Here is a 26,778-nt window from a genome sequence, read left to right as displayed (position 1 = left end):
ATTTTTGTTTGAAAAAGACACAGAAGGAGAGGAGGAGGAGAGAGAATCTTCCATCCATTAGCTCCCTTATTAAATGGCCACAACTGCCAGAGTTGGGCCGGTCAGGAGCCAGGGGCTTTGTCTGGGTCTATCATGTGGGTTCAGGGGCCCAAGGACTTGGCTCCTCTTTTGCTGTCTTCATAGGCACATTAGCAGGGAGATGGATCAGAAGTGAAGTGGCCAGCACGTAATCATTGCCCATATGGGATACTGTCACTGCAGGCGAAAGCTTAGGCCTGGCATTGGCCCCAGTATGTGCATTTTGATATGGTATTGTCTCTTTTTGTGAGTGAATTAGTGTTTCTTAAGTTCATGGCAGTTTCCCAATGACCACGTTTGAGGAAACACAGGAGAGGGTGCAGTTTGAGAGACAAAAACAAAACAGAAACAACTCTCAAAACGTGCACTTCATGGGAGAAAACAATCCCAGGCACCCTTGGAGGTGGAGAAGCTGACACTGCTGAACCTGCCTGCTTCCCTGGGAGCTAGGTGTGGGATCCTTGTGGGGAAAGGCCTGAAAAGGCTGCACGCGTATTCGCATGTTTGCTCCGTGGGGGTGGCCCACTTGGAATCAGCAGTTCCTGAAGCCGTTCAGCTGGCGGGTCAAGTAGATTTACATATCTAGTGTAAGGACCCTTCTTGTTCTGTGCTTCTCTGTGCTAATGGACAATTGTTCCCTTTGAGAAGCAAGCACTTTGCCTTTGCCAGTTGTCCTCTGGGTTTCGCTGAGGCTGCCTCCGAGAGCCGGGGGGGGGGGGGGGGCGGATCTGGAATGTCCCCAGAAGGCCCCACAGCCCCCGCACTTCCGCCCACACACTGCTGTGACAGAGGCTGTGGACATGCTGCTTCTGGGTAGGACTGAGTCAAGGCAGCTGTTCGTGTGAGGGAACTAGGTCCTTTCAGCAGTTTGTGAGCGTGATTGGAAGCTTGTCATATGCAGCACTAGATTTCAAATTCTCAACCTCACTGAGAGGGTAGCCAAGAAGCCCAAGTGCAGACTGCCTGAAGACATGCACAGTTATCTTGGACTGGGGCTCTGCTCCCTGCATCATCCGGCTCTCCCCATCGCAGACCTGCCGTGGAGGTTGATCACACTCTGGCCCAGTGCTGGGCTGCAAGGGGCAGAGCAGACTAAGCCCTGAGTAGCATCGTCAGAATAATCTGGAGAGAAGATGCAGGAGGTAGCATGTTCCTCTAGTCCCCTTGTCTTCCGCCCTTTCTAACGGTTCCCCACCACAGTCTGTTATGCTGCTTCCAGCACACAGGTCCCTGGGAACAGCCGTGGTGACTCCAGTGCTTTGGGTCCCAGGCACCTCCGCAGGGGACTCAGATTGATTTCCAGCTCCCAACTTTGAGCAGGGAGCATGACAGGCATCACCTGGGGAGTGAATCAGCAGGTGGATGCTCCCTGTCTCTGCCTTCTCTGCCTCTCAAATATATAAATTAAGAAAATACGTATCAGGGCTGGCTTCGTCCTGGAGCATTTCCAGAGAATTTCTGTAGCTGAGTATGAAAAAGTGGCTTCTTGGTGAGACAGCAGACGAGGAATGGGGCCGTTCCAGATCTTTCTGTTGTGATGCCGTGTGTGTGACCTTGAGCACTGCTCTTCGGGGGGCGGGAGTGGACTGGATCAGGAAGACATGTGTGCAGTGTCCTCTGCAGGCCCCAGGGTCCAGGGCCAGGAGCCGGTGTCAGCCTCACCACAGGTGGTGCCCTCTCAGGTGGCATCTCACAGCTCCCTGACGTCTCCCCTCACCCCGCGCGGCTCCCTGAGACAGTGGTAATGAGCAACTTAATGTGCTGACTTACCCAGTCCTTCTTGGTCCATTACAACAAAAGTTGCTCTTTTCTCATTAGAACCATTTTTGTCAGGGTGTCTTTAATCAATGACTTCCCCGGGGGACAATATTTTTAGAAGTTGTATTTTTCACACTCTCCCTTTTCCCCTTTTGGAAATTCTCTGCCCTGTGCCTAGTGAAGTGAACTAATGAGACGTCGTGAGAGTTGGGCGGGTGTGAATTGGCACAGGTATGCAGGAGCCGCCCCCGCACCCCCCGCCATCCACCTGCGCTTCCTCCCCGTCACCTCCCATGCTCTCCCCTGTCTCCCGATGCAGGTCGCACAGACAGCAGATGGTGTGGACGCTGACCTCTGGAAAGATGGCCTGTTTAAATCCAAGGTCACCAGGTACCTGTGCTTCACCAGATCGTTTTCCAAAGAAAATGTAAGTCTCTTTGTGGTTTCCATTTGCTGAGTGAGCACAAGTAATTTACATTCCTGTTTGGAATCTCCTCATTTTGGGGGAGGGGTGCTGAGGTTTATTTTCATTGCCATATTAATTTATCTGTGGTTTTAGTGAACAGGGTAAAATCAGCAGCCAGTGCAGTGTTTCATTGTATTGACAGTATTATTAACCGTGTACCCAAGTGTATAGTGAATTCCATTAAAATGTGTTCTCCAAAGGAAACCAGCAGATTTCTCTCGCAGCTCTCATTTTGCCTGCCTTTCCTTTCAGCAGCAAATCACGGGGCAGCCTAGATATAGGAATAGCGCAGAGGAGCTGGGTGTGTCTCAGGCCAAGGGGGCAGAGCTTGGCTCATAGCAGCACCCCACTCTTCCTCCCCTGCCCTGCTACTGGGTCCACAGATGCAGCCTTGTTTCCAAATGATGTTTTCTTCCCAAGTCTCTGTGTGGCATCAGACATTGCTCTGTCTTATAGGCAAGCGTCCATGTACAGATTGCTCAGAGTCCTACTTGTTAGTTCTAGGACCTATACGTTAAGAAGCTGTAAAGATAAGGCTTTTCTAATAAAGTGTCTATTGGGTGGCTTTGGACAAAGGGGGTGGCTCTAGTGGGATGTCTGCTGGACAGAGCCCACTCAGCCTGGCGTCCTGTGAAACCTCTCACTGCACCCTCAGTCTCCCAGTTCATGGAGACTCCCCTGGTCTTCATTTTCAGAAGTGAATTTTATTTTTGGTGTCAAAGTTACTGTCTCTTTCTAATACAAATATTTATTTTTGAAAATATCTTATTGACTTATTTTTATCAAATGTACTGTAACAGCAATAGATATCTATAGTTTAAAAAAATGAAAATAAGTTCATATGTCCTCTCTCATAAACATGGAAGGAAATGTCTCCTGCCTAATGTCACCTGGCATTTTCCGAGCTGGACTGTCCACCACCGCCATTCCTGCTTGTTGGCAACCCTTGCTGGGAGAATTACTCCTGGCATGTTCAGGACCTGGGGAGAAGTCAAGCTTTTCACCACCTCCCTGCCTACTGCCCAGCCTTCCACACGAGCTGCACATGCTCAGTGTGAGTGCTGTGTGTGACAGAGCTGGGGCAGCTGGGACACTGACTGCTGGGAACCTCTTGTAAACTTCTTAGGGCACACTGAATCCTAGGAAGTGGTGACAGAGCTGGGCTGGCTGCTGGCCCTGTGGGTGTGGCCTGTGCACTGGCCCCAGAGCTGGCAGGGTGGCGAGGGAACAGCAGGGGTGGCTCTGAAGGGGCCTCCTGAGCATAAGGCGTCCCTGGTTGCCCTTTTCCCTGCCTGTGCTCCTTCCTGCATTCACTCCCTCAGCCCCTTTCCCCTAGGGCTCACTTGTTTTTCTGGAAGTTATGTGGCTTTCATTGCCTCCCTTTCAGTCATGGCTGCACACTCTGCATGAGGTTGGCATGTTCCCGTGTTCCCTGCTGCTCTGGGCTCTAGGAAGGGCTCCTGGGGCTTGGGCAGCTGCTGGGCACACCCCTCGGTGCAGTGGCTCCTGCACACCTTCTGATCTCAGCTCACCTTCAGTCTCCTGAAGAGGCTTGGTTCAGAGTGGCCCCCAGGCTAGCAGGCTTCTCCCTGGTGGCAGGTGGTCTTTGTCTTTGTTGCATCTCTCTGCTAAGGCTGTGGGAGTATTGCAGTTCTCAGCTGTGAGCCGTGCACCCCTTTGGAGGCAGTGATGAGTCTGGAGTGACAAAGTGATGTCACTGGGGCCTGTGCATTTGGGGGGTGTGGGTGGGCATTATAAATAAGCACTGATGTCATTATCACTGTTGAGCATGAGACATGTGCTTATTGGGTATGATGAAGCCTGACAGAGGGAGACAAGGTCAAGGAGAGACCTCTGCCTCAATTTGGAAACAATGTGAGAAGTAGCTGGTTTTTTTTTTAAATAAAAAAATTAATAAATGAGTTCTACTATGGGATCCAGACAATAGAATCAAGAGATCAAATCTGATTTGGGACCACACTGAGGGGTGGCAGGGGCCCAGGTACCTGCCCAGGAGTGGTGTGGCAATGAGGTGTGTCTTGCTGTGTTGTAGCTACTCTGCCCCAGCCCCGCTGTCTGAGCCACAGCTTTACAGAGCATAATTCTTCCCAACTGTGCAGGAGGGAGTGGGATCTCCAGACAGGCAGCGTCTTAATGAGGTGACTTGAGACTCCCTGTGTAGGAGTTTTGGGAGACTCCTTTGGAACCTAAATTCCTTTCCCCCAATAATGCTATTAATACAGGAACCTGGCTTTTGGAGTGACATTGCTTCCTGGGGAAGGATCGAGATTAATTGCACTTTTCATGCCCTGTACTTTCTGCATTACCTGTAATAATAATGTACATAGATTAGGTGGGGAGGATATTAAACAGAAGGATTTATGAACATTTGAATATTAAGTTGGTTATCTGTGGCTACCTTAAATGCAAGGTTGTCAAAAATAATTACAGTATACTAGCAAATACTGGCTACCAGAGACAATATAAATACCCTGCGTCAGTGCATCTTGGGCTTTTGGCATGAATCATTTGCTCAACAAGGATTGGGAATACGTTCTTCATATTTATGAGGAGGAAATGAAAGAAAGCAGGGTGGGGGAGGGGAGAGGAGCGCGCAAAATTAATGGTGTCGCAGACCTGCCGTGTGAGACCCCATGCAGCGGCGGCCCCGTGCGAGGAGGGACCCCGCTCGGGCTGCCTCCTGCTTTGTATGCACAGGAGGGCTTTCTTGATGCTTTCTTTTAATGGCCGCATCACTGCTGTTCTGGTTTTGTGATCAGGGACATTTGCAGACAGTGTGGAGGGTGAGGTCGCTAAGTGGTTCATAGTTGACTTCTGTAAAACCCAACTTGTCAAGGTGGAGATATCTGAAAAGGATGTTGATGAATGCCCATCCATTCACAGGGCAGGAAAACATGCCCAGTGGTTAATTTCTCAATGCAGAAAGCAGTGATGACATGGAAAGCGGCTGACTGCCATGAAAAATAAAAAGAAAAGAAAAAAGAATAGAGAAAGAGAAAGCCCTCTGATAGATTGTATCAGGCAATTCCACAAGGCGCTGATGTCCACAAGTTAGGTTAGCACTTCAGAGCCTTCCCACATGGGCTGATTTACCCCATGTCGGCAGTGGTTCTGGATTCCCCCGGCTGCATGCACACACAGCCTCTTCCTGAAGCCCAGCTGCCTGGAATGTAGCAATGCTCAACTGTTGGTAGAAACAACGGCTCTGAGACAAAGAGGTGGTTTCCCGGGCAGTGCTGCGAAGGCACTCGTCGAGGGTTACACACATCACTTTGGCCTGCATAGTTAAATTCCAAGAATTTATTTCATCTGTGTACTTTATGTTCATAATATACTTATTAAATCTGCTTTCAGTACTTTTAGTGATACTGTTTAGATTTGCCATCCAAGCAAATGCCATTTTATTTCTGACTCTAAATAGCTTATCCACTTGAGATATTTACCAAAAGACATTAATTGATTTAACAAGTAGTCGCTGAAACATCCCATGGGTGAGACTTGTTCTAGGTTAGACCCAGGGCAGGAGCAGGGGTAGCTTCAGTCCTCATGATTCTCCAGTGTGAAGAAAGAGGCAGGTACTCACCACCTCTCCAAGTCAGTGGGGCTTCCCAAGGTTACTCTTCATAAAGTCATTGGAAGATGCATGGCATTTAAAAGAAGTATACACGGATTTCAAATTTTCCTTCAACAAAATGACTGCCTTTTAATTTCAGTTTCCATGAACTTTGTAAAGTACACCCTCAGATACGATTATGAATTCATGTGAAGAAGAAAAGAGTGCCAGGAGAGCCCAGCATGCTTATACGGTAGAGGTTCCCTGCTTGACTAACAAAGATGCTGGCACCCCAGGCAAGTGGAGGTGGGGGTCCTTGCCACCCTGCCCCTTATGGCAGTAGTTGCTGTTGAGGGCAGAGTGATGGCTGAGCAGTGAGATGCTCCCCACAGGGTTGCAGAACAGGTGTATGGAGAGCAAGCCTCTGCTGCAGTCCCAGCATGGGGCTCTTCTGGAAAATGGACATGCAGGGTGCACTGCACATGTCCTAGGAGGAGAGATTTGGCGTTGGAACCCATCAGTCTTCACTTAACTGGCTAGACTGCAAAGTACTCTGAAGATGCTTGTGAGCTCTCCCAGGCAGCCCCATGTCTCTAAGTTACAGGGCAGAGGGGCTTAGAGCACATTTCCAGCTCAAGAGCCAGCGTGTCTGCGAAGAATTCCCTCACAATCTGAGGATGGTGCAATACTGTCTTCCAAAGATATTTTTGCACCAGTTATGGAAACTGTGCACTGTGGGCCCTATATTACCACCACTAACTTTAAGAATTTTAAGCTTTAAGAGGCCCTTGTGTGTGTCATTTTGGAAGATGTGTACTATTGAGGCAGTGAGGCTTCTACTGTGTGTTACTTTATGATTCTTGGGGTTTTGCAAAGTGTATCTAGCAGCCAGAATATGTGTCAGAAAGCAGACCTGTGATTACTCAGGAGTGGGATTGGCTCCCACAAGGTTTAGCTGTGGCTGTTCCCCTCAAGGAGTCTGCCCTTTCTGAAACCTGCTAGCCCTGAGGGCTGAGTGGCAGCTGAGTCCAGGGACAAGTGTGCTCTGCTGCCCTCTCATGCCTAAAGCGTCTTCCGGGTCACACATCCTGTGAGCCAAGACCGTGTCTAAGTGAGTGGTTTTGAGGTTCTGCAGATGAAACTCCTTCCTGGGGGGCCACTTGAGTCCCTGTGTAACTGCTGGGAAACATTAAGTGTCACCTTCACTAATTAACCTGCCGTCATGGTGCTGCACGAGCCATTGTGTTAAATATGCCTCTTGAAGCCAAAATGCAAGCATACCACAGGCATGTTCAGATTAATAGTCTGTATCTCTTCTCTTCTTCCCAAGAGCCATTTGGGGAACGTGTTAGTGGATATGAAGCTGATTGACATCAAGGACACGCTGCCTGTGGGCTTCATCCCAATTCAGGAGACAGTGGACACACGTGAGTCCCTCTTTATACTGCTCATCATGCTGGGGTCCTCCTTCTCTAGGTATATTTCTAGATGGTTTCTGTGTTGCGTGTTTCTTGGGAACATGTTAGGAGACCTCTCTGTGTACCTGTTGGTAAGGCCTGCTGCTCTGACATGCATCTGACTGGTTCTCGGCGGGGGGTGATGTTTGGGGACCAGCATGACCTGCTCATTGGGCCCTCACAGGATTGGATTGCTGGGACCTGGGAGAATTCAGCCCTGGTCTTCCTCCTGGTGCTGCTGAAGCCAAACTTGGCACAAGATGCAGAAGCAAGAGGGGGAAAAACCCGCCCAGTGCTTGGTGAATGCAAGTGCAATAATGGCTCTCAGCGCAAACAAGGGGAGAGAAAAGCAGCAGGCTTCGAGGGAAGGTGCCCAGGGTTTAAATTAGGCCGAGCAGTGAATCAGGGTGCTGTGAGGACCCTGAGCTGGGGGAGCCCTGCTTCCATGATTCCCATGTTGGCGGTCAGGGTTGGTCTTAGTGAGCCATGCTGTAAGGCCTCAGAGGCCTTTGCGTTTTGCTGTAATTCCACCCAACTTGTTTATTTTTAATTACTGGTTAGGAGACAATGAAACAGTGAGGAGAGGCAAACGGAGAGAGACCTTGTTGTGGCACACCCCATCTGTGAAATGCAGCCTCACGTTCTTTGTCGGGCTTGGTCTTTCGCAGCGGTAGCCCTGCCCTGGACCCACTGTGTTTTGTTCGCTTGTTGACATCTCCTACTCGCCAGGTTTCTCGTCTACACAGACCCTGCAGAGCTGTTACCTTAATGACATGAGTAGATCTACTATGTAGCAGATTTTTCCCCCCTCACTGGTCTCCTCACTTTGGGGTATTGGGCTGCTGTTAATTGCTAATTCTTGAGGGTGTGAACTCACAGCCATAGTAATTGATGTTTACTGTCTGCTTACTTCATGCTAGTCCTGGTAAGCAGTGCTTTATCTGCCTCATTTATTTAAGTTTTTTTTGAAGACCCCCCTTTAGATACAGGTGTTGCTGTACCCATTTCACATAGGAGAAAAGTGAGGCACCCTAACTTCTTAGAGATTTAAGTGCTTAAGGGTGGAGGGGTAGCAAGAATGCACATACCTGTCCCAGCCGTGCTCTGAACCACATTGCCACACTTGAAGGCTTTATATATTGTGATTAGAGTGTTTTTCTAGTAATAACTTTATTGGGATATCAATCGCATGCCATACAATAAACCCTTTTAAAGTACGTAATTCAAATTTGTGTAACCATTATCATCTTCAGTTTTAAGGCATTTTCTCACCTCCAAAAATAAATTATTCATTTTTCCCCACCCTTACGTCCCCGCAGTCCTAGGCAACCGCTGGCTCACTTTCTCTCCAGATTGCCCTGTTCTGGATATTTCATGCAAGTGGAATCAGATAGCATGTAGGAGTGTTTTATCCTATTTTATTGCCAGATAATATTTTTGTATTCTCTGCGCACATCACATGTGAACACTCATGTAATGTTCTTGTCTGGACATGTGTTTGCATTTCTCTTGGTATCTGCCTAGGCCTCGAGCTGCTGGTAATATGATAACTCTGTGTGTCACTCTTTAAGGAGTGGCCAGCCTGCCTTCCAAAGGAGCTTGCACCATTTTACATTTCTGCCAGCCTTACAACTAGGCCTCCAGCTTCTCCACGTCTTTGCCAACACTTGTTGTTGTCCACTGTTCTTAAACAAGTTACTTTTAATGTATTTGAAAGGCAGAGAAAAAGAGATGGAGATTTTCCATCTGCTGCTTCAGTTCCCAGACACCCGCAGTAGCCAGGGCTGGGCCCAGCGGAAGCCAGGAGCTCCTTCCTTTGGGGCTAGGAACCTAAGGACTTGAGCCATCACCAGCTGGCCCCTAGTGTGCATTTTAAGAGAAGCTATGTTAGAAGCCAAGACAAACTCGAACCCAGGCACTGCTCTCTGTAAGTTGTAGGCACCACAGCGGTGGCTTAGCTGCTGCACCGCAATGCCCACCCCTTGTCTAACTGATCCTGGGCATCTTAGTGGATACGAATTGGTATCTCATTGTGGTATTCTCTTGTGAGATACATGGTTTGTGCAAATGCTCTCCCATTCTGTCAGCTTTCCCTTTTCTTAGTGGAATCTTTTGCTGCTCATTTACTTACTATATTGTTTGAAAGAGAAAGGGAGAGAGAACGAACAAGTATTCATCTGCTGGTTTACTCCCCAGTACGCATAACAACAGGGGCCAGGCTGAAGCCAGGCTGGCAGGAATGCCATTGGTGGAGCCCTCCAGGGGTGTGCAGAGCCAGAACCCTAACAGAGACACTTGATATAGAGTGGCAACATCTTGACTGCGGGGCCAGATGTCCACCCCGAGGGCTCCTCTGAAACATGGAAATCTTCATTTGTTAGGTGTGGTTTGGGTGTCATAGCTAAGAAAACACTGCCTAGTTCAAGGTTTCCGATATGTACGCCCCTGCTTCTTCTAAGGGTTTTGTGATTTGAGCTCTTATACTTCTGTCTTTGACCCATTTTGAGTTCATTTTTTTCTGTACATTGTGAAATATCACCCAACTTTACTCTTTGCCATGTGCGAGCCCCATTTGTTGAGATGACTGTTGGTGTCCTCAGTGAGCTGGCTCAGCAGTTGTGTTCAAATTCAGCTTACCCTGAGAGTGAGGAGTTAGTTCCGGACCCTGGATTCTCTCCCGTGGATCTGGGTGTCTCACCATACATAACACAGTCACTATCACTGTAGCTTTGTTGTAAATTTTTGTGATCAAGTAAGTGCGATCCCTGCAACTTTTATCTTTTTCACGATTGTTTTGGCAATCCTACGTTTATGAATTTTAGAATTAGCTTGTCAATTTCTGCAAAGAAGCCAGCTGTGGTTTTGATAGGATTGGTATTTGTAAATTCTGAGTGAATTCCTCGTGACACATTCCTCGTCTGACAGTAGGCCCAGCCTTCCTCTGCAGACAGATGTGAGCTCCCTGCTCGCCTCCCAAGCCCAGCCCTGCCCAGGCCTGCCGCTTGCTGCTCTCTTTCTGATTGTCCCTCCCAGCTCCTCTGAGCATCTCTGCACTGTGTCTTCCACAGGCGAGTGGCTGTGTCTCCCCCTGCAGCCTCTGGTCCTGCACTCCTGTTTGAAGTGAGCTCACCCTCAGCCTCAACAGGCAGCTAAGATGATGAGCGCCAAGTGCGGGGCAGGCCTGCCACCTCTGACTAAGGAGAAAGAAGACACTCCCCTTCCCTCAAGCAGTGTGGTCTAGCTGGGGTCCGCCTGCAGTAGGGAATTGCAGTGCCACCTCATCAGACAGGACTGGATCAGACAAGCAGTCGGGACCCTGTCTGCCTGTTACTGCCTAACCGCTCCCCTGGCACAGCACGTGCTGGGCGAGGGTGTGGGCACCTATAAGTGGCTGTGACGAACAGCCACCTCTCACCCCCAAGTCACAGAGGCAGGAAACTGAGTAGTGTCAGTGCAGCCTCTGAATTTTTAGGACAAACTGGTGGGCCGTCCTTGGATTGTGCAGTCAAACTTGCCAAGTATTCAGTCTGGCTCTGCCGCTTAGACCCAGTGGGCACAGACCTCAGTTTGCTCCTCTGTCAAATGGGAGAAATGTTATTCAGTTCGCTTTAGAATGTGCGTGTTAGCATTAGCTTGCACTGTAGTCATGTCTGTGCTGCTTAGCTTTTGTTTTGTTTTTGTTTTTTTAAGGACAAGGTCCAGGTTGAATTTCCTCTGTAAGCCACCCGGGGTTCCTGCCACTTGCAGTGACCTGCTCATGGATAGTTTCTGTGGAGGCACACTGTATCACTGTGTTCCCAGATCAACTTCTGAAAGTGCCAGCTCACAGTACATGTAGTGATGGCATTGTACCTGTTCCCCACAGGCCTGCCAGCACAGGTTTTCAGGTTTTTTGTTTGGTTTTATCATCTAATTTTTCCTTCATTATTTATTAGTAAGGCTGAACAGTCAAGTCCTTGTTGCTACACATATACATTGTCTACATATGAGCTGAAATTACCTTGTAGATTGTATTAATTTTACACCTTTCCCTTGGGTTTTTCATGATTTTAAAAACTCGCACTAATGTTGATTTCTGAGATCATGTGGATGTACGTTGGAACCAAGAGATTCCCGTCCTCATTTCCCTCTCTGTGGAGTAAGCTACGTGGACCCAGGCTAGGTCCTGTCTGGGCCCTGGTCTGGCTAGGGTGAGCCCCGGGGTCCTGGGCAGGAAGCCCCTCCCCGTGACTGGATGCTGCCTTTGTAGACTGCCCAGAGTTGCATCCTGAGCTGTCCCATCAGATGTCTTACCATGCAGCGTGAGACGGGTGAGGGCAACCTCTTGGTTTCTGATTGTTTCCTGGGCACTTTGTCCAGGGTACAGGAGAGCCTCCTGGCCAGCTCAGTGTTCCTTGAGAGCATTTAAGGCCCTGGTTTTGTAAAGTCAACCAGAAAGATGAGACTCCTGTAATTAATTTAAAATACAGTTTGTCGCAATCCATATAGCACTTAAAAACTGGAAGACTGTTTGTTTTAGCGAAGTGCTGTGTACTTTCTCTGTGTTCATTAGCATGACTGAACACATTGCTATTGACTATGTATAATATGTTTACTTAAAATTAGGCCTGCTTAAGCATGTGTAATGAGCAGCTCCGGCTCCTACCCTGAGTTTGCTGCAATAGAGTCACAGGGCTGAGAGCAGCGCGGCTCTGGCAAGCGAGCACCTGTGATGTGGCTGCTCAGTGGAAGCAGGGCTGTGAGGGACACCTGCTCCCCAGCCTGTGCCCCGGGTACCACCCTGCCACATCGGGTGCCATGTTTGGAATCTGAAGTCAGGACATTGTTGCTCACTCTGGCCCTCAGTTCTGAGAAAACACCACCCGAACAATAGTGCTCAGAAGGACCACTGACGCACTCTTGCCCGTCTGGAAGCGCCCTTCTCACTGCCCCCTTGGTGTGAATGTGTTGTGGATGTGCTTTCTTCTTGGAATTAAGAGAACGGAAAGGTCTGGAAGGTCAGCCCCGAGCAGGGACATACATGATGCACTGCGAGTGCACGGCGAAAGTGCCAAGAGAGCACTTCCTGTGTGCCAGGCACAGGACTGAGTGACTCATGTGGGTTGTCGCGTTGCACCAGCATTGCTTTGGGATGGGAGCTCGGTAACCGCCTTCTGCAGGCAGTGCAACCCCGAGGCCGAGAGGCCGAGGAACTCCTGAGGCAGCTGGGCCGCGAAGCCATGCCTTTAGCTCCATCCATTTACAGAAAACATGAGGAGGCCCCTGTGTCACCAGCCTGTCAGTGTTCTGAAGAGGAAGCAGCGAGAAGCTGTCGGAGTGGAGCTGCTGAAGAGGCCCTGCAGCCACCCGCCTGCACTGGGGCGGACCAGCGGCGTCAGGCTGGACTGGAGTGTGCACTGGCCGTCGGAGGGCAGTGAGGGATTCTGCGCATTGTTTGTCTGCCATAGGTGTCTACTGAGATGGGGATGAGTGACATGACGCCTTGAGGGTTCATTTGCAGTCTGCAGCAGGGCAAGAGAGGACAGCAGGGGGCAAGGAAGGCAGCTCCAAACAGCCTAGTGACGGAAACTTGTGGCTTCATTCTAGTCTTCTGTCTAGGCCGGGCCACAGCTGAGGGTATCTGTGACAGAGTAACTAAGAACAGAGGCCCCCCACAGTGAGCACGCTGCCCCCACAGAGAGCGTGCCGCCCCTGTCCCCCACAGTGGGAGGGTGGGGAGGCATGGCCTTCCGAAGCTGGCCCTGGGTTCATTCTTTGAGGCCACCTTCTCTGCTGGGGCCACCATCAGACTCTGGTCCTGGTGCCCACGCTGCAGTTACCTGTCCACTCTGGCCATGGGGAAAGTAGGGTGGAGGGACAGGGGTGAACCTCCGCTGGTGCTGCCAGGAAGGGGATGTGGCAGGAGACATGGTTTCCAGAGTGGATACAGTGACGCGCGAGAGACTCACACCTCCTCTGTCGTCCTTCCCTGCAGAGGAAGTGGCGTTCCGAAAGAAGAGGCTGTGCATCAAGTTTATCCCCCGGGACTCAACAGAAGCCGCCATCTGTGACATTCGCATCATGGGCCGGACCAAGCAGGCCCCTCCTCAGTACACGTTCATCGGGTGAGTCTTAACCGCTGTGCGTGGATAGAGCTCAGGTCACGCACAAGGACGGGATCCTGAGGCTCCTGGACCACCCGCGTCTTACCCCGGCCTCCAGGCCTGCACTGTCATAGCTGCTGACCTCCACGCCGCTCAGCTCACCCTGACCGCACCCTCAGGCCTTCACTTCCCCTGTCCTTTCATGTGTTCAGCTTTAGGCTTCGCTGGGTCCTTCCCCCACGCCTTGGGCTCCTGCCGGGCCTCAATTCTGCACACTGTTGTTTCACTCTGGAATGTTTATAGAGCACCCTCCTGTCCCCCCAGGCTCCATGCTGAGTGGGAGAAAGGAGGCAGAGGCACTGCTGTTGCCCCTGGTGTTATAAAAGGCAGACACACCGTGCAAGACAGTAACATGTGGCACGAGGTGAAGAAAATGCAGCACAGTGATGGCATGGAGACCACTTCAGGAGGGGCGGGAGGGACCATTGGCCAGAGACCGCAGAGTCAAAGAGAAACCTGTGCTGAGTCGGGAAGGCAGAGCCTTGCAGGCAGGTGGGGGAGCAGGTGTGAGAGAGGGGAAGAGTGTGGCACCTGCTCCGAGCAGAGAGCCCAGATGGATGGAGCAGACGAGCTAGGGAGGAAGGTGTTGAGGGTGAGGGAAGCTGTCGGCAGGCCTTGGGGAGGGATGGTTGGCTGGATTTTATTCTGCACTGGGAACCCATTGGAGAGTCCCTGGAGTAAACTCTGTAAATCGCCTAAACACGCAGAATAAATCGTGCAGGTTTTGGTCTGATGCTTGCCTGCCCAGTTAAGCAGAGCTGTCGTGACTTGGGCCGTTTGTATCTTATTTGCCCAGTAAGTGGCCTCAGCCCCAAGCACTGGCCTGGCTCTATAGCCACTTCATAAACACTAAGCCCAATGGAATTTCAGGTTTCATGTTGACTGCTTTGGATTGTGAGACAGGAAACCCAACCCAGAACAGCTTAAGCAGAAGAAGGAATGTGTTGGCTGACCCAGCACAGGCGCCCCAGGCAGGGCGGCTTCAGGCGTGGCTGGAGACTGGAGCTCAGAGTACCTCTGGGACCTGCTTTCTCCTTGTGCTGGTCCTCTGGGGGGACTGCAACCCAACACATGAATTCCCTGAGTAAAAGCAGGTTCAAGTCCAGGGGCAGAAAGAAGTTGTGGGATTCAGTCTCATTGGTCTTGGTGAATCTAACCAGCTTTATGTGCACTCTGGCCACTTTTTCCTGGAACACGTCCTTCTCTGAGTCCTGACTAGGAAGGCTCTGTAGGCTCCATTCTAGTGGCTTCCAGGACGAGCATGGCAGGGCTTGGGAGGCCAGCAGAGGGGTGGGTGGGCAAGTGGAGGCTGGTGTCCTGGTCCTCGGCACGTGACATTCAACTGTCGGGGGAGAGAGTGGGGGGTGGGCGTTGGCCCCTGGCCAGGCACACTGTTCCCTCACTGACCTTGCATGCTTCCTGTCCCTCCTTGGGTTCCCAGCAGCACGGCTGCCTACTGGCCCGTGAGCTTGGCCTCCTGGGCCCACCTTGTCTTCTGTTCATTTTGTCCAGGGCCTTTCTCCCTCTTATAGACACATCTGGGGAGCAGATATCCCAGAGGTGGAGTTTCATCTGGACACACCACGTGGTTTTGGACTCTTGAGCCTCAGGGTCGGAACATTCCTATTGCTCCTAAGAGGGGGGTGATCAAACTCTTGCTGCCCGCTCGAAGCTCCTGTCTTATACCCTGGTATAAAGCAACTATTTACACAGAATGATGGGGACCAAAATGGCTAGAAGAATAATCACACTCCAGAAGCAGCCATTTGCTTACAAATAATAAAGGACAACATCTTAGTGATAAGCTTTCTGTTAACCATGTATAATTTTAATTATGAGCCATGGGGTTGGTGTCATGGCATAGTAGATAAGCTTCCACCTGTGGCACCAGCATTTGATATGGACACTGGTTCAAGTCCCCGTGTCTCCATTTCTAATCCATCTTAAAGCCTGGAAAAGCAGGGGCAGGTTTTGAGGGAAATACCTCAAGTACTTGGGCCCCTGCACCCATGTAGGAGACCCAGAGGAGGCTCCTGACTTCACTCTGGTCAATGCGGCCAATTGGTGAATGAACCAGCGGATGGAAGATCTTTCTCTCTGTCTCTCCTTCTCTCTGTAAATCTGCCTTTCAAATAAAAATAGATTTTAAAAAAAATCATGAACCATAATATTTGAAAAGATTTGATTCTAACCAATTTAATCAATCCTAGAGAATAGGATTTTTTTTGCTAACAAATAGCTTGATAAAATCAAAGCTAAACTATTATTCTTTTTATATAATTTTTGAGAAAATTGCTAAGGTATAGTGTTGTTTTACCTTGGGATGAAAATTAGTGTTACTTTAAAATAAGGAAAGAGCATTCAGGATTCAAAACCCCAAGGCACTTGATCTTAAAAAGGGGCACCGTTCCATGTGTTCATCCGCAAGGGCTGGCTTTGCTGCAGGGCGGCGGGGCCTCACGTCCCAGGCTGGAGCTGTGATCTCACGTGGTGCGCTGGAGTCGCTCACCTGGTGCCGCCGGGGTGTGGCTTTGCTGCAGGGCGGCGGGGCCTCACGTCCCAGGCTGGAGCTGTGATCTCACGTGGTGCGCTGGAGTCGCTCACCTGGTGCCGCCGGGGTGTGGCTTTGCTGCAGGGCGGCGGGGCCTCACGTCCCAGGCTGGAGCTGTGATCTCACGTGGTGCGCTGGAGTCGCTCACCTGATGCCGCCGGGGTGTGGCTTGGAACAGTGCTTCTGCACACCTAGAAAGTCGTGCTTCGGGAGATGCTGAGAGTGGCTCCCTGGGCCTGAGCTGTCCCTCGTAAGCTGTGTGCTTGTCGCTTAGGTCAGTGCGCTGTGCTGGCCAGCACTGTCCTGAATTCTCTTTTCTCCTAAAGGGAACTGAACAGCATGGGGATTTGGTATCGGATGGGCAGAGTACCAAGAAACCACGACTCGTCTCAAACCACCACGCCTTCCCCGTCATCTGCTGCTTCCACCCCAGCCCCCAACTTGCCCAGGTAAGGCCTCATCAGTGACGTCTTGGGCTGTCACATGATCTTGGATGGCCCCTTGGTATCTGCTGATAAGACAATGCAGAATCTGTTTGAAAATGTAGGAGCAGTGTGCCTTCAGAGGAAACCTTTGCAAATCCAGTTAGGAATCTGTAGCCCATGCATGCGAAGGCCAGCCCATGTTCTCATGCTCCACACTCTGCAGGCCCCTAAAGTCACAGGGTATGCAGATGAGAACTGGCTTATTGTGCACAGGTGCTTAGAGACCCACACAGCCATGTGATGGTGGGGTCCCTGGCCCCAAGAGGGTGGCCCACCTCATGTGCCACCGCCAGCTGCTCGTCATCACCCTCAGGTTATCGCTCGTTCCAGAGAGTTCCAAACTGAGAACCAGGCTGAGAGAGGGCGGTGGGGCTTTCAGAAGTCCGCCAGTGCTTCTGCGGGAGCATGCCACTCTGCCCCGATTTCAGCCTGGCAGGCGTGACTGTCGACTCTGACTTCTTGTGCACAGCACATGGTCAGACGAGAGTGTCCAGTCAGAAGTCTCTGCAGAGCAGGTGGCCAGTGGAGGGCAAAGAGCAGGCAGCAGGGATGGGTTGTCTGAGAAAGGATTGCAGAAGTGCACAAGGCAAGACAGCATCATCGAGATATTGATGCGACAGAGATAAGAATGGACCTGCAAGCATCTGTGGGTGACAGGGGTTGGTGAAGTCCATCAGGAACACACAAGACTCACCGAGGGGGCTATGCTGGGCCCCAGGAGGTGCTGCTGGCACCCCACATTCTGTTCCTTCCCGCGAGTGTGCCATGGTTGGTGCCCTACTGCTCCAGGGGCTGGGTCCAGAGGACACTCAGGCTCACCTCAGGCCAGTTTCACACACAAGGATTGGTGTTGAGCATCCTGAGTTACCAGCGTTTCTGCAAGTGTTGGCCTCACTTCGGAATGGAGAGGCTGGAAGGGTAGCAGGGATCCAGGGTGCATGTGGGCAGCGGGGCCTCATGTGGTTCAGGAGCCGGAGCCCAGTGTGGCACATGCAGCCACTGTGCCTGCCCTCCATGCTGTGCCTGGCAGGTGTGCAGTGGGGGTCAGCTGAGGCCCAGCCGCTGTGTTCAGGGTAGCTGCAGATCTCACGTCCCCTGTACAAGGGATCAGTGTGAAGCATGGGCCGTGTCAAGAGCCCCCGGGGTACAAGTCGCTGAGAGGTGGATGAAACTCCTCCTGTGGACACCACATGGGCTGAGTGCCCACCTGCCCTGCCCTGCCCTGCCCTGGTGGTTTTAACTTTCTGCTGAGTGAGGGAGGTGCTGATTTTCCCACGTACAGCGCAGAGCTGCTGTGCCAGAGGCTGTCAAGCCGCCATGTGAGCAGGGTCAGTGTGAGTGAAGCAGGAGACCCGGAAAGACAGGCTGTGGGAACCTGACCAGACTGCAGTGTGGTGCATCAATTCTGGTGGCAATGCGGCCTCTGTGTCTTCTAGCCTCTGTTGTACACTCTGTGGCTGACAGTAGCTACAAAGAAATCGAACCAGTTTTGCTTTACTTTTCAAATAAAACAAATGTCAAGATAGTTAATATAAAATGTATTCTGATTTGGCTGAGTTAAGTCAGCCAGGACGCAGCAGGATAATCCAGTGTGTGTTAACGCGTCCCAGTAAGACCCACCTGTCTGTCCTAGGGCTCCTCTCTTGGTGGGGAGCTGTTTAATAAGCAGCATGAGCCCCGTGTGAGCTTCACATTGCGTAGGGTTTTGGGGGTCTTGGAAGGGGCATTAGTTTCCTATCCAGTATCTTTGATTTTGAAGAAGTGAGCTGCTGATTATTTATTCAACTTTCTGTCGCACCTTTGATGAAAAACAGTAAGTACAGTGTTTTATTTCTTGAGGCATCTGCTCTGTGACAGGCAGCCTGTCTCTGGTGGTGTGTGGTGCTGGCTGTCTCCCGTGGGCCTCTCAGGTGGAGGCCCAGCTCCTCGGGCACTGCCAGCCTCGTGGCCAGGGCCCAGGGTTCCTGTGTCTTGATTCCAGCCTCAACTTTTACCCTGAACTGGTAACCGCCTCTTCCTGTGTCATGCATCTGTGCCTTACTCGAGGTGATACTTGGCCCATGCGTGCTCCTGGCTCTTGCCCAAGACAGCGCAGATGACTCCTCTGCCAGAAAGCCTCCTGGGAGCCGCTCGGCCTGTGTTGGGCTCTGGTCGCCACGTGAGGGCAGGGGCCCCTGCAGCCAGCCTCTCCAGAGGAATCCCATGTCTCTGAGCACTTTGGGGTCTGCTGCTTAAGAAGAGTAATGTAAACTTGTACGAGACAATGTATAGAAAACAATGAAACACAAATGTCGTTTCCAGAGAGCAAGTGCTGATGACCTTTTGTCCTGTTTCCTGCAAATTGTACTTTTTACATGTGTGACATCACATTGTGTAATAGCAAGTTTGTACTTGGGTACTGTGTTCTCACGTGGCACTAAACCACAGACACCACCATGTCCTCAAGGCATTTTGTGCCAACACTGGGATCAAGTTGCTCAAGCGGATACAGGAGTGTGGTGACACAGCGCCCTCTACTGACCGGCAGTGGAGGTGGCGCGGAGATGTGCAGGGGTTTCAAGCAGAGGCTTCCAGGCCCCGTTTTGGCAGATCTTTGGTTGTGGAAGTGAAGAGGAGCATCCTGTCGCATACCTGGCCACCTCTCCAGCCTGGGTGTCTGTCTCAAAACCTGAAAATCTGAGCTCTAGCTCCATTTTTTACTCTCATCCCTCGGACTTCAAAGAAGTGCCTCCTCTCAGTAGAGCTCTCTCTGGCCTTACTGGAGACAAAAGACTGAGGCACATGGTTCTAGAAGAATCACTGCTTCTTCCCCAGGACCAAGTTTCCTCCTGCTTCCTCCCTGGCTCACAAAAAGCTGTGCCTGTGGTGAGACCAGAAACAGGGTCATGCCCCTGCAGAGAAAGGGGTGCTTCTTGGCTGTGACCAGTGAACTGGATGTGCCATCGAATGGCGCTCAGGGCCCTAGGAAGCTTAGCAGAGGCCCTCCTTCTCACATGCAAGCATCTTCCCGCACGTGTCCCCTCTTCTGACAGTCCCAGGTGAGGAAAGGCTGTCTGCTTGTATCGGGCCATCCTTTGTTGCCATGACGAAGTACCTGGGGCAGACTCTGCCCATCTCAATCCACAGTTCTAGAGGACAGGGTCAACAGGCTGTGCCTCATGCCAGCTTCCTGCTGGCAGAGCCCATGGAGGCACAGGGCATCCTGATGGCTAGAGCCAGGGAGCATGTGGGTATCTCTCTGTGTCCCCTCAGTCAGGGGACTCCCCCTCTGATGACATCCAGTCCGTTGGCTTGCCCAGGGGCTCACCCCTCAGCACATGTCTCCTAGTTCCCCCAAGGGAAGAGTAATCTCCCTCCTGAGTTCAGAGGGTGAGCTCACCCACAGCCACACTTCTTGCAGGGCCTAGGCCTCGTCTTCCCCTGGGCCCCTGCACACTCTCCTCCTGTGCACTGCCTAGCCCGAGGGAGCCGGGCTTGGGCTGAGCCACACTCCTGACAGCCTTGTCAGCCTGTGGCTGATCTGAGGGAGGCCTTGGTGTGCTGCTGCCTTGGGCAGATGCCGAGGGAGGAAGTACCATCCCAGCTCACATGTCGGTCTCACGTGTCAATTCTGCTGGGAAGGAAAAGTTCAGGACAGTGATGGGGCAGCCCTGGGTGGCAGGCAGACAGGCAGGCCTGCAAGTGCTCGACCGCCCAGAGCCCCCGTGTGCGGGTGGGTGAGTGGCTGTGCACCCCCGTGGGAGGAAGCCCTTGGCAGGCTGCCGCCACACTTATGGAACAGCAGACTTGGTGGGCCAATAAAGACATCAGAGGCCTGCTTATCAAATTTGCAGATGACACCGAGTCATTAGGGAGAGCAGACGCGCTGAGTGACAGAATCGATATGCGACATCCCTCCACAGCCGAAGCACCCTGCAGGAAGCCGGGAATGGAAGGTGATGGGTGATGGGTGAGTGGAGAGGCCCCGAAGGGTCAGATCAGCAGCGCAGGAGCCACACGGCAAGGCCTGGCTTGGCAGCTGCATGGAAGAGCGGCACGGCCAGGAGCTTGGGTGTGGGGAACACAGGCTTGTAGCACCTCCCAAGAAGCGTACCACACCTGGCAGGGGCTCGGGAAGGTCACGTCCACTCACACACACCAGCTGGACAAGCCACTGAGCATGAAAAATTGTGGAGTGCTCACCTGAATGGGGCCAGGCAGCTGGCTTGCAGTGCCTTGGTGATCAGCATAAAGAGAAGGCAGAGGGTTTCTGGGTGCACATGGAGGGGAGCACTGCATCGAGGGTGCCTGAAAAGTCAGCCCTCCCTAAGGTGGGAGTGCCATGGCCCTGGGAAGCACCTCCAGCAGGGTCACACGATGCTGGGAGGTTCAGGCCTTCCTGGAACTGGAGCAAGCCTGTGTCATGGCCATCTCGTTCTGTTCCTGCCCTCAGAGCACGTGCTGCCACCTTGCAGAGGCCCTTGGAAGTGGCAGGGAGGGTGTGGAGTGGGCCCTGGTCACTGAAGTGCCACCTTGGCATCTGCTGCCTTTTGCCCAGTGTGGATGGCAGTGAGGGAGGCCTGGACATGGCAGAGTTGTTGCTGTAGCACTGCCCCTGAGATGGCCCAGAGGGGCCGACGCGTTCCAGTTGGGAGCTGCCATGGGTGAGCCGACGAGTGTGCTGTGTCTGAACTACGTGGCCTGGACTGCATGTCATGGGATCTCCAGGGCATTGAATGTTCCTTTGGACCTTGGATACGGTCACCTCTTCGCTACAGCCTGGGTGCTGAATCCGGCACACCAGGAGCCTGAAGGACACGCTGTTCCCTGTAGACCCCAGGCCGGGCATGTGGGCACGTCCTGCGACACTGAGCCAACATAGACCCTCCCGGGACCACAGGGCACAGCGCCATCTCCAAGCTGGAACTGTGGCCACCCAGGAGCCTCTCTCGGGTTGGTGGTATGAGCGTCCCCTGGGAGGTGATGTGATGTTCATGTTGTCTTCTAGTGATTTGTCAGCTTCCGGCAAGTTGTCACTCACAGATGCAGTGGCACATTCCTTAGTGACAGACATAATTGTACTTAACTTTTTGCATGGATGTTATCAATCTGTGACAGATTCTTGGGGAAATGGAGCATTCTGATTGCAGCACAACTGTCACATTGTGCATAGCCTGCCTCTCATGGACACCGGGATTCAGACACACGGTGTGAGTGTCTGTGTCAGGTTTTAAGATCCTTGCTGATCTCAGAAATTGTTGTGCCGCTCCCATCCTGTTGCTGTCATTGGAAAGGTTAATGGCCTTCCCGAAGGAGAGAGAAAGCCATGCAGTGGTGACCTGGAATTCAGACGAGGTTGCATGAGCTGGAACCCTGGTTCCTCTGCATGCTCAAAGCCCTAGGCGATCCTGCCTCATCCTGGCCTCGCCAGCCTGCCTCGCTGCAGGCCACAGGGGTCGCCTCTGTTACTTCCTGGTCAGCTCAGGTGCATCGTCATCGGGGTGGAGCCTGAGGTCAGCCACAGGGGTCCCCTTGTCTGCACCGACAGCTCAAACCTCAGGCTGCTCTGTCAGTTTTCAGTCATAAGATGATCTTTGTCGCCCGGGCGCCGTCTGCCACTCGTTCTGTCATTGCCACACTTCAATGCGAGGCATCAAGCTGAATGTCAGGGAGGCCAGTTTTTCTTCTGTGGAGGCATCTGCCACCTGTTCTGAGTGGCAGAAGGCTTAGCGTTGGACCAGGCCTTTCTCCTCAGGGCTTGTCAGGGCCAGGCTCGGCCCGGGAGCCAGAGGTGGAAGCTGTGGGTTCATGTAGGATTTAGGAGGCAGGTGACTGCCTCACCCAGTGGCGCCTTCCTTGTGCCCCCGTTAGGAAGCTGGCTGTGACACAGACCTTCAGTTCTGCTTCCATAGTGGCAAGGGCCATTTGGGGGTGAGCCTTTCTGGTGGGGAGAGCATTCAACCCCCATCCCCTCAAAGGAGCCTCGGGGCCTGTTGTCCAGTGGAAGGTATGGAAGGGGGGCATGTTCAGAACCTTAATGTTTCTGCAGGTATTGTCTGGGTATGAGTCAGATCTGGCCCTATTTGGACTAATCAGATATGCCAAAGCCATGGTCACCCTTGGTGTGCCTGGAGGGCATGTCCTCTGTCGTCCGTCAGTGTGACTCACCTCTCAAGATAAAGACTGTGCAGGGTTTCTTTGTCTAAGGAACACAGGTGCTCTCTCCACTCTGCAAGGGGCACTTCCCATGGTACTGCAAGTAGCAACAGCCCGGGAGGGCCAGGCACTCAGGAATTGCATCAGCAGCTCACACTAAACACCCCTTGCCTGTGACTTCAACTCCTAGGCTGGGGCCTGCAGTGGGGGGACAGCACATTAAGCTGCTGCTTACAACTCTGGCATCTCGTGTGGGTGCTGGTTCGAGTCCCTGCTACTGTACTTCTTATCCAGCTCCCTGCTAACGCCTCTGAGAAAGTAATGGAAGTTAGCCCAAGTCCTTGGACCTTGCTGCTCCTCCCACTGTGGGAGGTTCAGAAGGCTGCTAGTTTGGAACTGGCCCAGTGCTAGCTGTTGTGTCCATTTGTGAGCTGGCAGATGAAACATCTGTGTGTGTGTGTGTGTGTGTGTGTGTGTGTGTAACTCTGCATGTGTGTGGGCTGGCTAGTGGAGTCGGTTGGGCTGAGCGAGGCTCAAACGCCCATTGATGTGTACAAGAGCTGAATGGGATGTGGGACATACTGGACCAGTCTACTGCACGTATCGGCATGCACAGGAACCAGGACTGGGGCCTAGTGGGCGTTATCGGAGTCACTCCAACTAGGCTGCAGTTCCCACTGGCATACATGAGGGCCGAGTGTGTGGTGGGCAGAGTTGGACTGGGCCACAGCATCCATTGGTTTACATAAGAGAGGGGGATGGAGACAGAACAACCAGTGTGTGCATAGGCTGATGTGGGTAATGGACTGAGCCAGACCCTGTCCTGGCAAGCACACACAAGAGTCAGGTCTGGGATCACATCAAGTGAGGCTTCTTTGGGGATCCCCCCAACTGAACTGTTGGACTCAGAACTCCAACTATAGGGAAAATCGCAACATCTGTGGTCTGACCATAGAGTGCATGTGCCAGAACTGGGCCTTCTCAGTGGCTAAGCTGGAGCAGTGGACAGCATGCCTAAATGCACATGGAGGATATGGCAGTCCATTGGGCCTGCAGAGAATGGAGAGCAAAACAAGCCGGACAACTAGTGCTGCCAAGCATTGATGGAAAATATCTGGGTGAATGGAGACTGTAAGGTGAATTATGTCAGCCAATGGACCTTGGAAGAGTTTCCTTATCCTTGAATTGGTGAAATTGACAACACTATCGAAACCGCTTAAGCAGAACTCTCGGAGCACGCTGCACATCAGGTCCCTGGAATGACATCAGGCGACCGTCCCTCATCCCCGGGTGCTAATGAGGTTGGAATGCTGGGTGCAGCTGCTCTTCTCTCCCTCCTTCCCCCAGATACAGGAAGAAGAAAAAGTAAATTTGGCCACAGTGATCTCATCTTCTTTCCCCTAATCCTCAACCCTTCCCATCCTAATTGGTGGTCCACATAGGCATGCGTCCTTCTCAACTGTGTACAAGTTATTAAAAATAAAATTAAAAGAAAAAAAAATCCTCGGTTTTCCAGTATCCCATAGGGATCTTCCAACGTGTGCCTGTACTTTGCTCATCCTGGCACCTTCCTGGCGCCCCCCATCATCCTGCAGGAGTCACGTGCGCCTGGCCGTGTTGTTCTCATCCCCAGAGCACCTCCACGCAGGCCGTCACCATGCGGCTCGCCCTCTGAAGCGCTGCACTGCACTCCGCGGTGCTTGGGTTGGTCTTGGCCACTCTCTGGGCCTCTTGTAAAAAGCTTGGTCTTGCTTACCTGCAGTTGCCTGCATCATACCTTGAAGTATTTCCTAGTTTTCTGTTATCGCTGTGTGTATTTATATTCAATCTTACTGATTAAATTTGACTTGTATTGGTAAAGGATCCTTACATTTCCTTGTTCTTTAAAAAATAATAACAACAAAACTCAGGAAAGGCTTATTTTTAAAAGATTTGTTTATTTTTATTGGAATGTCAGATATACAGAGAGGAGGAGAGGCAGAGAGGAAGATCTTACGACCAATGGTTCACTCCCCAAGCAGCCACAATGGCTGGAGCTGAGCCAATCTGAATCCAGGAGCCAGGAGCTTCCTCCAGGTCTCCCACGTGGATGCAGGATCCCAAGGCTTTGGGCTGTCCTCAGCTGCTTTCCCAGGCCATGAGCAGGGAGCGGGATGGGAAGCAGGGCCACCGGGATTAGAACCAGCGGCCATATGGGATCCTGGTGCATATAAGGCGAGGACCTTAACCACTAGGCTAACGTGCCGGGCCCCAGGAAAGGCTTTAAATTTTGTGTGGAAATAATGGCCGTGATGACCTTGTATCCATGTGCAGGGAGGTCTAAGAAAAGGACTATAAGCTCTGTCTTCTCATTAGATACTCACCATGAGCATTCCATGGAAAATGTGGGGCCCCAGGACGTCTAGTACCTCTGATTGGAAGGTGCCTGGAGCATGGTAAGAACTCAGAAAATAGGATTGAACCTATGAAGTATGCTACTGTAGATGCATGGGACCAGAATGATATATTTATATCATTTATATATTTATATAGTCTCAGCCATCTGTCATTCCACCTAGCCCTTTGTCTGTCCATTCATCCATCTATCTGTCGATCTATCTTGCATGAATGTCCGTCCATCCACTCATCTAACCTCCCATCTTGGGTTTTTCATCTGCCTTTCGATACACCTACACACCTTTCTTTTACCTCTCCATCCATCCATCCATTTGTTCATCTGCCTGCCCACCCGTCCATCCACGGATCTTCCTCCCATCCACTGGTTTGTCCATCTGTCTGTCTGTCCATCCATACATTCATCCAGCACAGGCTTCCGTTGCACTTACTAGGTGTCAGGCATTCTTCCAAGTGCTTTCAAGTAGTGAGTCATTTAATCCTAATATCTCTCTGAATTGATTACTATCATCACCCCTATTTTAAACTGAGAAATAGACCTAGGAGATAAGTTCCCTGCCCAGGATCATAAAACCGGTTAGTGTTAGAAGAAGGATTTGAACCTAGCATGGAGACTGTCTCTTTGTCTTACTACCTAGGGTAGCTGCTGGTGGAAACCCTGTCCTGGGAAATAGAGCCTGGCTCCAGTACAGCCGCCCAGGTGCCACCATGGTCTGTGAAGCTGCTTCCCTAGGCCCCTGACTGGTACTGGTGGGCAAGGACTTATCTGAGGCTCCCCTGAGGCAAGCGGCCTAAGCAGTCTGCACTCATACCATAAGAGATGTGAACGCTCCCAGGGTCCAGCACCCATGAGCTGTAGGTGTCAGCTGAGGGCGTGTGCAAGAGGGACCCCATGCGCAGCAGGGTTCTAACAATGGTTTGTTCCGGGGGACACACGGGGTGTACAGGATACCTATAGGGAGGGGTTGTTGGCATGTCCTCAACATGCCTGTGAACAGAGCCCTGGCTGCTTTGGTAACAGAAACAAACTTGGGGAAATTTCATTAGAATGCAGTTTGGTACTATTAGACATGAATGATGAGTTTAGGTTGAGCAGTACGATTTTGATATTAATTTTTAATATGGCTTCTTGGGAAGTCGAGGCTCGTGTTTAAGGAAGGATTGGTGAGTCATCCATCTGGCCTCTCCTGCCGAAGCAGAGTGGACCTGCTTGGCATTGACCGCCTCGTGTCACACATGGACGAGGTACTACTGTTTTTGTCATGTCTGTGGTCGGACGCCCTGCCTCCCTGGTGTCGCGTCTCAGAAGCAGGGTTAAGGATGTAAGCAAGGCCCCGTGTCTGCTCCTGTGCTGTGTGCGGTCTCCACTGCAGGCTTCGGAGAAAGACCTTTTTCAGGATTATGAAAGCAGTTCTCTACATGTCAAAACAGATTTATCCATTCACTTTAGGGTGGCTCCTGTGAGCCAGACCATTAGGAGGAGGGTGTTTTACCTTTTATCAGAGTGGAAGCTGACAGTTTATTTTCAGGTAGCTCTGTAGAATATTTCATCTGCGTCTCTTGGTGTAAATATCACTGCCAAATATTGTAAAAAAAAAAAAAAAAGGGGGGGGCACACTAAACCTGCACGATTTCCCGGGATTTTACTACAGCTTCCCCCACTGTGTCGTTCTATTTCAAGGCAGGATTTCAGTTATGAAGTTGGGTATTTAATAAAACCCATTGCTTGTAACTTTT

The 26,778-nt window shown here is 51.6% G+C and overlaps 1 protein-coding gene across 1 annotated transcript in view; it reads left to right on the top strand.

Moving 5' to 3' along the window:
- MVB12B (multivesicular body subunit 12B) overlaps positions 1 to 26,778 on the top strand; it is a 163,684-nt gene that overhangs the window by 59,360 nt on the left and 77,546 nt on the right. Inside the window, exons 3-6 of the mRNA XM_058672406.1 lie at positions 2,156 to 2,263; positions 7,207 to 7,303; positions 13,308 to 13,437; positions 16,354 to 16,476. Of these exons, the coding sequence (XP_058528389.1) occupies positions 2,156 to 2,263; positions 7,207 to 7,303; positions 13,308 to 13,437; positions 16,354 to 16,476 (458 nt within the window). The remainder of the gene's footprint in view (positions 1 to 2,155; positions 2,264 to 7,206; positions 7,304 to 13,307; positions 13,438 to 16,353; positions 16,477 to 26,778) is intronic.

The sequence above is a fragment of the Ochotona princeps genome, chromosome 14 (genome assembly GCF_030435755.1).
Source record: "Ochotona princeps isolate mOchPri1 chromosome 14, mOchPri1.hap1, whole genome shotgun sequence".
Taxonomy (NCBI): Eukaryota; Metazoa; Chordata; class Mammalia; order Lagomorpha; family Ochotonidae; genus Ochotona; species Ochotona princeps.
This window is presented reverse-complemented; position numbering and strand designations above follow the sequence as displayed.